We start from the raw sequence: 16,014 nt of genomic DNA on the forward strand, positions 1-16,014 counted from the left end.
GGTTGCTATATACTGCAGAAACACAAAAATACTTTGTATTTTCTCAACTATAATTGTAATTGTAGTTAGCATAAAAAGGTGCAGGTACTGCGTCAGCTTGGCTCGCCGTGACCAAAATGACTCTTGCTGTTCAGTATCCAAAAATGACACTTTTAGAGATTTGCTAGGGTCACCAGATACATATTTATTTGTGTGATTCAAACATGGATTACCCAAGTTATTGGCTTGAAAGCTTATAGGAATTTACCTGTACACTTTAATAGCTTTTTGAAATATCTGATTTATTACTTGTGCCTTTGTTTTTTGCTCTATGTCCCTCGTTTGATGTTGATGTGTGTATTTGCTTCAAAACAGAAGCTAAAATACATTAAAAATAAGGGTCACGATTTACAATAAGTACCCAGTATAACTCATTAATTAATATGAATACCACAGGTTAAACATGAATATGTCATGCTCGTCATCTGAGTTCTTATGTTAATCACATGTATAACAGGGTCAGGGTTAGGGTAAGTGCAGGATCATGTGCTCAGCATCAGAACTCAGATGATGTTCATGATGTATTGATGTTTAAATCCTATAGTTTTCATATATTAATTAATGAGATATACTGGTATCTTATTGTAAAGTGTTACCAAAATAAGTTTAGTTGCTTGAACCCTAGTTAGAATAGACAACTGGCAGTATATTTGGTCTGAGAAAACATTGGCTGTGAAAGGTTCTGCTTAATTCTTGATGTAATAGTTCAGAATTGTATTTCCAGAGCTGCCATGGGTGTTATTGTGATTTTCACCAAAAGACAGCTTCCCAGTGATTTGAATGTGATTTCCACTGATATAAAATGGCCACAGAAATGATTAAAAACTGACTTCCACCTTCTTTAGTCTGTAACTTGAAAACAGATCGGTCTTTATGGTAACTTTAATTTTGAATGTTTTATTATTACAAACCTAAAATAAACAACTACACAAAGTGGTATGTGGTGGTACTAATCCTGAATAACAATTTTAAAAAGGGTGAAAAACACGCACACACAAATGTATGTATGTATATATATATATATATATATATATATATATATATATATATATATATATATATATATATATATATATACACTCACCTAAAGGATTATTAGGAACACCATACTAATACTGTGTTTGACCCCCTTTCACCTTCAGAACTGCCTTAATTCTACGTGGCATTGATTCAACAAGGTGCTGAAAGCATTCTTTAGAAATGTTGGCCCATATTGATAGGATAGCATCTTGCAGTTGATGGAGATTTGTGGGATGCACATCCAGGGCACGAAGCTCCCGTTCCACCACATCCCAAAGATGCTCTATTGGGTTGAGATCTGGTGACTGTGGGGGCCAGTTTAGTACAGTGAACTCATTGTCATGTTCAAGAAACCAATTTGAAATTATTCGACCTTTGTGACATGGTGCATTATCCTGCTGGAAGTAGCCATCAGAGGATGGGTACATGGTGGTCATAAAGGGATGGACATGGTCAGAAACAATGCTCAGGTAGGCCGTGGCATTTAAACGATGCCCAATTGGCACTAAGGGGCCTAAAGTGTGCCAAGAAAACATCTGCCACACCATTACACCACCACCACCAGCCTGCATAGTGGTAACAAGGCATGATGAATCCATGTTCTCATTCTGTTTACGCCAAATTCTGACTCTACCATCTGAATGTCTCAACAGAAATCGAGACTCATCAGACCAGGCAACATTTTTCCAGTCTTCAACTGTCCAATTTTGGTGAGCTTGTGCAAATTGTAGCCTCTTTTTCCTATTTGTAGTGGAGATGAGTGGTACCCGGTGGGGTCTTCTGCTGTTGTAGCCCATCCGCCTCAAGGTTGTACGTGTTGTGGCTTCACAAATGCTTTGCTTCATACCTCGGTTGTAACGAGTGGTTATTTCAGTCAAAGTTACTCTTCTATCAGCTTGAATCAGTCGGCCCATTCTCCTCTGACCTCTAGCATCAACAAGGCATTTTCGCCCACAGGACAGCCGCATACTGGATGTTTTTCCCTTTTCACACCATTCTTTGTAAACCCTAGAAATGGTTGTGCTTGAAAATCCCAGTAACTGAGCAGATTGTGAAATACTCAGACCGGCCCGTCTGGCACCAACAACCATGCCACGCTCAAAATTGCTCAAATCACCTTTCTTTCCCATTCAGACATTCAGTTTGGAGTTCAGGAGATTGTCTTGACCAGGACCACACCCCTAAATGCATTGAAGCAACTGCCATGTGATTGGTTGGTTAGATAATTGCATTAATGAGAAACTGAACAGGTGTTCCTAATAATCCTTTAGGTGAGTGTATATAGTAAAAGTAAATGTTCTTCTAGAGCACCACTCTCTTATATATTAAGTCTGGTGCCCTGGCTGGAGATCTGAGAGGTTGTGTCATGCTGGGACCGGGGGAATGGCAGGAGGTGTTCAGTTTATGGCAGAGGTGTCTGTGCAGAGGAAACCTCAGTGTTATGTGCCAGCGCTGGGCTTGGAGCCACACACATTCAAACTCACACAGTTCCAATTGTGGAGACATGCGATGTGTGGTTAACATAACCAACCAATGCCATATGTTGGAAAATATTATATTAAATATAAACTCTTTTAATTTTCCACTGAATTTGTGATTAACATGAAATTCTGAGGTTTCTGTTTGTCCACATGATAACCCTATAGTGACCAAGTTTGAAATGTTTATTCCTCATCTGATTCTCATTAGATGTTTTACTCATTTGCAGAAGTTGCTTGAAATTATTATTATTATTATTATTATTATTATTATTATTATTATTATTATTATTGAACAAAAAGCCTTCAGACTACCTCTTAATTATTTGCAAAGAATGGCCTTTTTAAAACTTGAATAACTTATACTTGTTCATTTCAAACAAGCAGTCTGTAAAAGATAAACAGATTTGGATTGTACATCATTTAGTTTTTAAGACATTTTAGGATTCTGCAAGACCCTGATAATGTTCTTGTCATATCCATTAAAGGCTGGTGTTTCGTATAATTGCTTTTGCAAATGACATTCTAAGAAAGATTAAACCGTCCTATTCAGAGGTTGTCCCCCACAATGAAGTTCATCACAGTCATGCACTAACAAGAATGATAAAGAGTCCTGTACAGTTTTACAGCACCAGCACTGATTGCTGTCAGGAGAGCGGCTTTGTGTTTTTTAATGGCGTAAAATAAGACCAGTCTGGGAATAATTTTGAATTATATCAATCTGTCTCTTCAACAAGTGAAGCTGTTTGTTTCAGCTTTTAGAGTTCTCCTTAGTGCAGGAAGACCAATGACTTTTTAATTGGACGATTAGCAGAAGACAAATGGTCTGGGAGTCCTGTATGGAGACTATAATGATCCATGGGTGACTTTCAATACACAAAAAACTCAATTCACCACCTGAAATAAAGACATTTCTGTGACAAATCCAATATCCTGTGGTATCAGTAAATCAGTAGATCTTGTGGTAGTTTACTTCTTAAGATTGTATAAATGATCAGGTGTACATGCAATAAATATTGTATTCAGTTAATATTTTAAAAATCTTCAGGCAGAGATTAATAGGTTTATTTATAGATTTTGTATTGTTGTATAGCTGCCAGAGAGGCTTTAAAATATACGTCTTGATTTAATTCCTATTCCAAGCATTGAGCAATTTAAGATTATTGACACTCTGGATTATCACATATTTTCCTTGACATTAGAGCTGCACAGCCAAGATGTTTCATGGATATTGGGGGTGCAACCACAGCAACAAAAAAACACACACAAGCCTGCCCCATTCCTTTCCCCTGTTTGTGTGTGTGTGTGGGGGGGGGGTTAAGCAGCTGAGGACCACTATAAACACACATTTCAGCAGCCTCCTGTCAGTGGCTCCATTCAGATGGGTTTCAATGTGCGCCACTCCATGCAGACCTATTCATTCGCCAATGCATCTTCCCAAAAAGGCCACCCCCGGAGAGAGGCTACTTTTGTTTACTAATTTCCCCCAGGCCAGATCGGTTGCTTTCTTGATGGTCTTCATCAATCTCTTTAAAAACTGCCCTCAAGACAACAGAAGATAATTTATGTACAGATGGGGCTTGAAACACTTTGTCATCATCCTAGCGAAGTGACCAGTAATAGGGGCCAAACTATTCCCCTGTGAGCAGGGCCTGGCCACTCTACGGGCCCCCCAGCCGTCTCTAGGACAATAAATTCCATTTCCTTTGGCTCAACTGGGGCAGCCGGCAGAAGTAAAAAGGCTCACTGATGAATAATTTTTTTGGACATGAATAAATTATGTAAACAGAAAGAAAACAAATGTAGATTTGTGATCTTTGGTTCTGGTTTAATTTGCAGTGTAATGTGGAAGCAGTTTAAAGAGACACACATAGTGTTATAGCTATGTTGGAGATTACATTTAAATGAAATTTTGATTTTTTTCTGTTGTTTTTCCCAGAATTATGTTCAAAAGCTTAAAAAATAATAATTGTCATGACACAATTCATCTTAACTGGCTGGACAGGGGTGTTTCTGTGGTATAGAGCCAATATTAATGCAAATGTCTGCAACAAACAATTATAAGCAATTTGCTTAACTTGTTAAATTATGGAGTAACATTTCAGAACGATTGAAATACATTCAACTAAATAACTTTAAAAGTACAGGCTGGATGTTGTAAAAGATTTTCTAGGCAATCTTCCTCCATTTCCTGTGAGATTCGATGTTATAATGAGTATACTTTAAAATATCTTTCTGGACTCAGCTTTCATCCCCCGGTGGAAATTATTTACACAAAACACGATTTAGTCACAGTGCAGTAAGTTATGCAGTGAGGCAAAAACAAGACAAAGCAAAGCTGGATTATAATATAGTGGAATAGTGAGCATGTGGAATTGAACAAGTGATAGTATGTAATATACAGCTCAGTTTGAGGCAACAGTGTACTTGTCAGTATATAGGGTTTAGAGCACAGCAATGGATCAGCTGGTGAAGTCTGAATAGGATTTCAGGATGCATCAGAGGGTGATCAGAAATGGTGTAGTCTTTACATTTCTAGATAGTTGATTCTGCCACTGGAGGGCAAGATAAAAGAACAGAGAGAGGAACCAGGACAGTGAGGGGAAAGTATAGTTAGCAGATGGTTAGCAGAGAAGACTGGCACTTTAAACATCTTTTTGGTTTGAGAACGTTCTTCTAGTTACTTTAAAGTAAAGATATAGAAGTCTATAAGAAATAACTATTGTGTTTCGAGTAGCCAAGTAGCCTACTTTCTCCATATGTTCATATGTTCGTTGGGGAGAAATGAAAGAAACTCAAAATATCTTTCTGTGCCAAGGTATAGGATTAGATGACAGACACAGCAGAAATCCAGCAATCCATAGGCTGATTGAATACATCTATCTACAAGCCAGACTGCTGTAGCCTTCTGTGTCATCAAGTTACCTGCAGAGTGACCAATGTGTGTTTGAGTTCCTGTGTCAGGAAGGCCATCTTTGACTGAACGAACCAGGAATTGTTACCACTGACGCTCCCACCCGTCTCTAAACCAGTTCTGTACAAATGAACTGGCTTTCCCAAAGGGGATGGCCCTCCTCTAACCTTTTTAAAGTCTAATAAGTGAGCCGTGGATGAATAAAGTCTCTACCAATATTTAAAACACTCCCTGCTGCTTCCTGTCCTCCTGATCATTCATCAATGCTGACCTTGCAGCGTTTTGCAGGCGAGAGGAGGTTACGAGTTCGATAGTAACCCTGACCCCCCTCTGGCCTCTTCTTTCCCCCCCACACACCTTATGCACAGAAAGGTCCTTGGAAATCATTTTATAAACCACTGCTGTTTACAAGCAAATTCCCTTGTGGCAAGACGGCCTGACTACTCCCATTAACATCAGGAGGTTTTTGGGTTCTGCCAAAATTAGGTAATCTCTGTCGAAGATCATTGTATAACACTTTTCAGGGGAACAGAGGACAGATCCTGAAACATTCTTCTGTCCTTACAAACATCTCAAAGGAGCTTAATAGCTGTATTATGAATCGAGGAGTGATATTAACTGGTGCTCTTAGAGGCTTCACAGATCTAGTAGTGAGTAAATATAGTCATAAATAAGAATACCCTGTAAATGTTAATGGACCACAGAGCACTTTTTAAACATGGTGATAGACTTTCATGGTAAAAAACAATTACTTTGAGTAATGGCGGCCAAATATTTGATTAAGTATCAGGCAACTATACCACAATGTTATTCCACTTTAATAATACCTTAAATAATATGTATCTGATTATTTCATATGAAGTTATTGAAAATCGTACTGCTAAACTGGTGGAAAACTTTTAGCAGTCTTTTAAACTTAACGTTTTTACTTTCTGAAGATGCCTCTAGTCTAAACGTATATGTGCATGGAATTGTCTTTATGTGTAAGTCTTAATATATCACTCCTTGTACAAATGTCTCACTGATCTTTTGGAATGGAAACTGAATTTATTTTCATTTTTATAAGCATAATTTAGTAGCTTAGATCCTTGTGAAATATTTTTGATGCTTCTAACAGGCCCAGATTCCTTTTAAGATTTCATTTTCCATTATTAAACAATTTCCATGATCATTCTTAAGTGCTATACATACTGTATGAGTGGAAAAGCCTATTGAAAAGTTTTATATAGTCTAATTGCCATTTTTAAGCTTTTTAGTAAGTTTATTGGGGGAGTTACACACAATGCACTCAGCACACAATGCACCTTTGATTTTTTTTTATGAACATCTTTTGGCAGAGATCCTTGTTGAGAGAGGGGGTTTCAAGTGACCTATTATCAGCTTCACAGTGTTGCCTAATTTTCCTTCCAAAAGGGTGTCATCTTTAGAAAATGATTTTAATCTGATAGTACAGGGAAAATCCAAATTCTGAAAGCCTGAAGCTGATGAAGTAACACCTGAAATAACTATGGCAGTTGCTGCAAAATAATAATAATAATAATAATAATAATAATAATAATAATAATAATAATAATAATAATAATAATAATAATAATAATAACACTGCAGTACTTAACAATACCATTATAACTTTAAGCCTAAATGCTTACATCTATTATCCCTCTCTTGGCTGCGTCATATAAAAAAATCAAATATGTTATCCATCATGCTTGGTAAGGGCATCTACTAAAAAAAAAAAAAACATAAATACATAAATAATAGCATCCTTTTAATTTGCTCTTCCTGTTATTACAGATTTCTCAAACACACAGCATCTTTCAACTTGTTTCATTCCCTGATGACGTGAAACCTAAGAAACTTTCCAAACGAGAGGAGGCCATTCGACCGATTGTGCTTGTTTGGTAGCTATCAGCTTAATGATTCCAAGAAGTGAGCCTCAACAATATGATCAGAAAACGATCTGCTTGTATTTTATTGTGCATGTTTCAGTGTTGAACGGCCAGCACATGGATCATTGGCAACACTTTCTGTGCCTGGGGGACAGCGACAGCAGCATTTAATCACAGCTGCACATGTCAAACCTTGGTCACAGAACATTGGCTGAACATTTCAATAAATGTCACTATCCTGGGAACCTTACATAGACCAAATTAGATTAATATCACTTTGTTCCTTTATACCCCAGACTAGAAAACCCATTTGTCCGATGAGCCCATTTCTCATGGTAGCCAATTTTTATGAACAAGGTTTGAGGATATAATATATATTGTTGCTCTCTTTTTCTTGATTCACTTGAGCACTTTTCAGTTTAGCAGATGCCTCTAAATGCCTGCAGATTTGTGTCCTTTTACAGATACAATAAAAACGTATGTTTACCATTGAATTACATGTCAAAATCTATTTATTCCCACAACAATAACGACAGGAAAGACTTTGCTAAAGCATTAATCTTCATTGATGACAGTGTCTTAATTTTGTCATATTACTAAAATAACCTAAACAGCCATTCAGAATTATTGCTTTAATTGAATAGAAGCAATTGTATGACTTAAAATGTTACGAATCATAACTGTGTACCCAAATTAAAATGCAAACTTGCGCAGGACATTATAAAGTGATGTTTGCAATAGCATGAATGCTATGGAAAAACTGTTACAATCTAAATCTTAGTATTAGAAAAAAAGTGAATGTGTGTTATGCTACCACAAGCAGCGCCTCCAGTCCACTAGTGTTTTACCACTCAACACGGAAGCGGTAGTTGGAGGTCTACCTTTCCCATAATGCCCAGCGCGAAGTTGTCATGGCGGCCTGCAGTTAAATACAACGTTTTGGGGAAAGAAAAAAAAACTGGAAGAAAGACCATCTGTGAAATAAGTAAAGTAACATAAAGGTAAGATTTTGTTGATATTCTTAAAAAAAAAAATACAAAGAAAATGCGTTAAAGAACTAAAGATTTCCCCAACTCGTATTGTCAAATGAAATACTGAATTACATTGCGCATTTGACACAAGTCAAGTTCTTGGTAAATAAATAGGTAGCTGTGTTCTTCTTATTCTTAAAAAATTGAAAAATAATCGTGTAGGTTCGCTGTATTCAATTAACCTTTTCCCGTCTGGCAGCTATATATTTTTACTGTACAGTTTTTCACTCTCTTTCACTTATCTGACGTGGTATTTAATAATAAAGTTCAGAACTATACAGAACTAGAGTAAATGTATTGTTCAGCACGGTTTGCTTTTTATATAATTTGAATCGTTTCTCTCACATAGACTAAGACTGTCAGATACCCGGATATAAAGTCGAAACAATGCACGTAATACAATATAATGTGTCAAAATGATGGATTGACCTGGAAATCTTCCTGGAATTGTGTGTTAAATTAAAATGCCCACAAAAGACCATATACGTTTAATTTTGATTACATTCAACCTTTTGTATACATAGTTTATGATGCCTTTCTTGCTTGTGTTTCCATAACATTTACAGGTGTCCCTTTCCACTGTAATTGCAATAATTTATGAAGGGAACAACACTTAATCTTGCATTAGATTTTACATTTAGTAGCCTAAACATCCACAATATTGAATTATCAAAAATGCTTTATTTATTTTTTCAGGCTAGACCAAAGTTTGGTATACGTTACAAAAAGCAAAACATGACCACACAAGTAAGTTTTCTTTCTTTCTTTTTAAAATATCCTATAACTGCTGATGTTCAGACTGTTTAGAAAGTAGAATTGATTTCGAGTATAGCTTGTTTGGACAGTGGTCCAGGAATTGCAGCCCCATATCTACTAATTGATTGCATCTTTCATTCCCGAGTTCTGACTTGACATAACCCAGCACACAGATTTAGCACTCAAGAGCTGCTTGATCATTAATTTCACCTACACTTACATAGTTGCAATGGTGTAAAACATATATTTTTACAAGAAAACATTCCCTCAAATCACTAATGCCTAACCAGCTACATTTGAATGTGTACTCAGTGTATCTAACTAGAAATCAAATATTGCTGTAGCTGTGGAGGTTACTCACTGAGAGGAGAATTTAGAGAAGTATAACATTTTTGAAGAAAATGTTTATTACCTTTAGACAAACAAATATAATGTTTTTTTTTGTTTTTGTTTTTTTGTAATTACAGTACAGTATACTTTTCAAGCAAGAACATGGTAAGTGTCTGAAATATGCACTCCCCTGTTTTCCTTAGTAAATGCATAACTTCTAGTTGTCCTATTTATATTTATTTTCCTTTGTATAACACTAAAGTTTATGGCCTAAAATTGTTAGTAACTCCTGATTAAAAAAAAAAAAAAGAAAAAAAACGGATATAATTTTTTTTTATCAAAAGACTAGAAAATCAATTGGTTATTTCCTGATGAAATTTAGATTCTAATGATACTATCATCCCATAATGGTTTCTTCTCCCAACTGTGCTATCTGAATTGTGTATGTAAGAAAGTACTGTCATGCAGATATCATTAGTAAGCAGGTATCTGAAGTGAATTGTTTGACTGTTTTTGCGTGATGCTTCAGCTCATGATGACGCTATCTGGACTGCTGCCTGGGGACGGAGTGAGAAGGACGGGTCAGAAACCATCGTGACGGGGTCTCTAGACGACTTGGTGAAAGTCTGGAAATGGTAATGAATGTGGAGGTTATAATGAAGTATTCACCTGTGGAATTTGGACAGATTAATCTTTGTATCATGGGCCTTGCAGGTGTGATGAGAAGCTGGAGTTGCAGTGGACGCTAGAAGGTCATCAGCTGGGTGTGGTGTCCGTGGATATCAGTCACAATGGAGCCATCGCAGCCTCCAGCTCCTTGGATTCCCACATACGGCTCTGGGATCTTGAATCTGGCAAGCAGATCAAGGCGATGGATGCAGGACCAGGTATGGGCTTGTAGGCTAGTTGTTTCCAGACTTTCTTGTAGAGTAATTATATATCACATCTATAAAAAAGTATTAATTAAAATAAGGGCCGTTTGAACAAAGTGGAAAATTGTATGTAAGGGGTGCATGGTAATCCTTTTAGAAAGTTATATAAATATCTATCCTGTTGGACAGACTTCTATTCATTTTTTTATTTTATTATTATGTTCAGTAGAGTTCTGCATATTGTGTACCTTTAAAAATAATGTGCTCGTACAACTATTTTTCAACAAAACCTCACGGAGTCATTTATTAATGAAATACAATGTGAACAATTGAGAAAGCAATAAAACAATGACTGGAAGTTTAATGCTTCATTATGTTTTTGTCACACTCCAGTGTGATTTTGAGTGATTTCAAGTCTCCTGACTTGTTTATTCAGCTGGTGACATTACAAGAATAGGCTTTGGGATCATTTCTTTGTGATTAAAGGTTTGTTACATCTTGCTACTGTTGAAAAGCTTAACCAAACTTCTTTGTTCTGCTTTCAGTTGACGCTTGGACTGTGGCGTTTTCGCCAGACTCCAAATACATAGCCACGGGAAGTCACCTGGGGAAGGTCAATATCTTTGGTGTGGAGAGCACAAAGAAGGAATATTCCTTGGACACCCGAGGGAAATTCATTCTCAGTATTGCATATGTAAGAGGCCTTCTATTTGTCTTAATTATATTACTCAGTGGCCACTTTATTAGGTATACCTGCTTGTTAATGCAAATAGCCAAACAGCAAATCATGTGGCTGCAACTCAATATATAAAACATGCAGACATGGTAAAGAGGTTTAGTTGTTGTTTGACCACACAGAAGATCATGCTGGGTTCCACTCCTGTCAGATAAGAACAGGAAGATGAGGCTACAGTGGGCACGTGATCACCAAAACTGGAAGGCTGAAGAATGGAAAAACCTTGCCTGGTCTGACAAATCTCGACTTCTTCTGTGACATGTAGATGGTACAGTCAGAATTTGGCGTAAAATGCATGAATCCATGGATCCATCCTGCTTTGTGTCAACAGTACAGGCTGGTGGTAGTGGTGTAATGGTGTGGGGAATGTTTTCTTGGCACACATGCGGCCCCTTAATACCAACTGAGCATCATTTGAATGCCACAGCTTACCTAAGCATTATTGCTGTCCATGTGCATCCCTTTATGGCCACAGTCTACCTGTTTTCAAATGGATACTTCCAGCAGGATAATGCACCATGTCACAAAGCACGCATCATCTCAAGCTGGTTCCATGAACATGACAGTGACTTCAGTTAACTCCAATGGCCTGCATAGTCCCCAGGTCTCAATCCAATAGAGCACCTTTGGGATGAGGTGGAACGGGAGGTTTGCAGCATGAATATGTGGTCAACAAATCTGCAGGAACTGTGTGATGCTATAGAGTCAAGTCAGCATGGAACAAAATCCCCAAGGAATGTTTCCAGCACCTTGTTGAATCCACGCCACAAAGAATTCAGGCTGTTCTGGAGGCAAAAGGGGGTCCTAACTGGTACTAGATAGGTGTACCTAATAAAGTGGCCACTGAGTGTGTGTGTATATATATATATATATATATATATATATATATATATATACATGTGTGTGCGTACGCTCACTCGGGTATTTGTTTTAAATTTCTCCAAAATTAGTAGTTTTATGATTTATAAGATTTCCTGTAAGTTTTTTATTTTTCCTGGTAGTTGATATGTAGAATGTAGATATGACTTTCATGCTGTATAAGGTAGATGTTATATTTCTACATTCACTATAGCTTCTAAAATTACTCTACAAATCACAAACAATTTTGTTTTAACTTTAGTGTAATCATTTTGGGTAACATTCCCATTAGTAGAATCACAAGCTACTACTGTTAAACCGCTCCATAGTAGACTTATTTTAAGGACTAATTTTGCTCTCCTCACTCTCTGATAAAGATTGTGCAAACTTCAAATATTGCTGATTTAACACAATAAATGTCATAAAGGTTAAATTATTCCATTGCTGCTTTTCTTAACAAGTGAAATTAACCTTTTTTTTTCAGAGCCCAGATGGAAAATATTTGGCGAGTGGGGCTATAGATGGAATTATTAATATTTTTGATATTGCAACTGGAAAACTTCTCCACACCTTGGAAGGTAATTAGAATCCTTTCATCAAGCTACATTTCCATCTATTTACGCACAAGTTTTTGTCTAATATTGGAAACTATATAATTATAAATATCTCGTGTGTTGATTTATTTATATATATATATATACACACACACACACACACACACACACACACACACACACACACACACTGCACTTTTTTTTTCCCATCTTTGGCAATGCTGGTCTGAATGCAATGTCCTACTGATTCAGTTCTTCCATGTAAATTCTCTGAATAGGTAGGCAGAAAATGGTGGCACTCATCATTGCAAAAATAACTATTTTTTTCAATTATTTTTTCTCTTCTTCAGGTCACGCTATGCCTATTAGATCCCTTACATTCTCGCCAGATTCTCAACTTTTAGTAACGGCCTCAGATGATGGGTATATCAAGATTTATGATGTGTAAGTATAACTGGATCTTCAAGAACTTTACTTCTGTCTGGTTTTGCTCGAGGTCACGAAGCTTGGCTGCTGGTTGTCAATTTTTCATCCTTTGTAATCCAAATGTACTTTCCCAGCCTTTTTGTGGAGAATTGCTTACACTTTGTGTTTTGATACTAAAGGGATAAACGTTATTTTAAATCAATATACATTTTCCTGACTCTGATGTTCGTTTGTGAAGCTTGGTTCTTACTTGTATTATAAAGCATAGAACTTCTTGATTTGTTTTTCATAATGGAGCTTTAGAAGTACAGTACTGTAGTTTCTTATATGTAGGATGCCACTCCATCAAAGGGGAGTATATGAAGAGAGCTTACATTCTTTAAATATTTTACAGACAACATGCTAACCTAGCAGGGACTCTGAGTGGCCATGGATCTTGGGTATTAAATGTTGCCTTTTGTCCAGATGACAGCCACTTTGTTTCAAGGTAGGTAATACAGGGCCAGAATGCCCAAATTTAGTGAAGAGTAGTGGTGTGATGTTCACATTTGGTATTGATGGGGAGTAGAAAGGTTTTCCAGAAGTGATTTTATATTACCTTTAGATCTATGAGGTTGCTTGAAGTTACAAAGGTAAATTAAATGCTAACTTCAACCTCCACTTTGATCAAAATGTGGGGACAGTGTGGAGCTCTGTATCCTTGTGCATCACATCATTTTATTTGACTCGAGGGTGCAGGATCAGTAGGATCTTAGTGGCCATGGTACAACATTTAAGCAATACATTAAAATGTAACTATGAATTAATCATTGTGGGGGTTTGGATGTACAGAATTTGGATGATTGCGATTTTTTTTTTTCTTTCCTTACTCAGTCTCTCGGTTAATCCTTCCCAAAGAAACCACAGTGTCAGAGTTGTTTATCTGACAGAGCTCTGCCAATTTCGACAGGACACAGCTGTAGCCAGATACGCCTTTGTTGTAGGCTGTGAAAGGCAAGGAAGAACACACGAATACGTGTTCGCCCCGTGTAGTCACCCGGGCCGCACATCGCCAACCCCTCCCCCCCACCCACACATTGTCGGCACCCAGAACCACACATCGCCAGCATCCTCCAACCCCCCCCCCCCCCCTTAACTGGGACCCAGACTTCATCAGCTGGGGCCACTTTTTTGGTCCCAGTCCACCCCTGCAAGGAAGTGAGACTTGATGACCCACATTTTAAAAGGGAATGTTAACTACACATTGCATACGAATATTGTTCCATGTAGATTCATCCAAATAGTATATTACAGAGAAGAACGCAAACTTTGTGGAGTCAAAAAATGTATTTTCTGTCTGTTTTTTGTTAAATATTTGTATTTCCTGTCACGAATGCATATTTTTCCTGCCAATAGATTTTTCTTATTTTAGCCAACCCACACCCATAAAACTTTTAAATTCTGCAGCATTCTTTAATTTTATATTAAACGTGTTAAATACATAACAGATGGCATTGGAACATTGCTGGCATATGACTTATTGTGCTTGACATTTTTAGTTCTTCTGACAAGAGTGTGAAGGTCTGGGATGTCGCCTCAAGAGCCTGTGTTAATACTTTCTTTGACCATCAGGACCAGGTGATGTATTGTCATTTTATATGCAGTATTATGTTTTACAGTTTAAAACAAGTAGTACACGCATTACCAGGACGTACAGGCAGAATACACAGTGCTTTTTATTAATACATTTGCAAAGTTCCTGAGGGCTGAATTAGAGGTAATGATGTGAGGGTGCATTTACAGACTGTACAAAAGTTCAGCACTGATTGTAGGCTCCTGTGTAAGGCTCTAATCTTCCCCTCCACTACAGTCCCCAGCACTCATTTTTGCATAAAATAATTAATAATCAAAACAATGCAATACTGGTGGAAAATGCCATACTTGGTATTCAACAAGTAAGAAATTAAATTAATTGAAAGCGGGAAAAAAAAAAATTGACCTAGACATTTTTTATTTTTCTACAAGGCTTTAAGAAAAAGTCCTTTTGATATGATTTGACACCGCTGTCATCTTGTAATCCTTAAAATGTTAGTTATGCTGCCACACTATGTGATTACAAATGTCAGGGGTACTGTGGTTGTTTATGCCTAGAGATTGATCTTCTGTGATATTTCATGTGGCAGCACATCATGGGGGCATTTGGTTCTGTTCACAGATGTCCTTTTTAACCGTTTCATTACTTCTCAGTGCTTGCTGGTTTAAAGCATAGAATCATTTACATAAACGTGTACAATGTTTGTTTTAATCTTTTAACTCAACCATCAGATTATCTTCATTCAGTTCTCTCAGAAAGAACAATGATGTAATCTGAGCTGTGTATTCTGTGTGTGAATGCCATGTGGAGAACCAGATTTTCATAACTAATGTGGGGTTGAGGAAGGTCAAATTGGCATATTAGTCTTTGCTGAGCAAGATCCCAGTTGTACTAATATATTGCAATAGTTGGACAAGATCCTCTCTTTTACAGCTGCAGATCTTGTAGTGGGTATGTGTCATCTGAGTGCACAGTAAGATTGCTTAAAACTCGCTGATTTGGAGTAATTTGTGTGTAATGGGTAGTACTGTTAATATATTTTGTAAGAATAAGTACATTCTTATATGGAAGGTTTTTGTGATCTGTTTCAGGTCTGGAGCGTTAAGTACAATGGAAATGGTTCCAAGGTAGTTTCTGCAGGAGATGACCGCGCAATTCATATTTATGACTGTCCAGTTTGAAAAGGGGTTATTGGACTGACAAAAACATCTGGCAGTTACAGCCCCCTGCAAACTCTGTACTTGTTGTCTGTATTGGTATGATAACTAGACTATGATCTATTGGAAGCAACTCAATGAAGCCAAAACCGAAGACAGCAATTGATGCATTGGTGGTGGTATGACATTTTTTTTATTTTAGTTTTTTTGTAATTAGCATTCATTTTGACTACCTGGAACTGCTTTTGTCTTGCATTTAATGAAGCAATCGCAAAACATCCATTCCTGTTCATGATCAAGAGGTTACGCAAATAAATCCATTATTTTTATTCTTTGATGTTGACCTAATTTATTCATATTTTGTATGTATCTGAAACATGC

General features: G+C 37.1%; 1 protein-coding gene across 1 annotated transcript; it reads left to right on the plus strand.

Annotated features, from left to right (window-relative positions):
* The first annotated feature begins 8,209 nt into the window (after positions 1 to 8,209).
* On the plus strand, positions 8,210 to 15,962 carry skic8 (SKI8 subunit of superkiller complex). Its single transcript, XM_066701707.1, has 11 exons — positions 8,210 to 8,341; positions 9,068 to 9,118; positions 9,595 to 9,622; positions 9,987 to 10,092; positions 10,172 to 10,344; positions 10,875 to 11,023; positions 12,408 to 12,501; positions 12,828 to 12,921; positions 13,298 to 13,390; positions 14,442 to 14,520; positions 15,568 to 15,962. Exons 2-11 carry the CDS (start codon positions 9,107 to 9,109, stop codon positions 15,655 to 15,657), a joined length of 918 nt encoding a protein of 305 aa, XP_066557804.1. The 5' UTR covers positions 8,210 to 8,341; positions 9,068 to 9,106; the 3' UTR covers positions 15,658 to 15,962.
* The last annotated feature ends 52 nt before the right edge of the window (positions 15,963 to 16,014 follow it).

This window comes from Amia ocellicauda, chromosome 4 (assembly GCF_036373705.1).
Source record: "Amia ocellicauda isolate fAmiCal2 chromosome 4, fAmiCal2.hap1, whole genome shotgun sequence".
Lineage (NCBI taxonomy): Eukaryota > Metazoa > Chordata > Actinopteri > Amiiformes > Amiidae > Amia > Amia ocellicauda.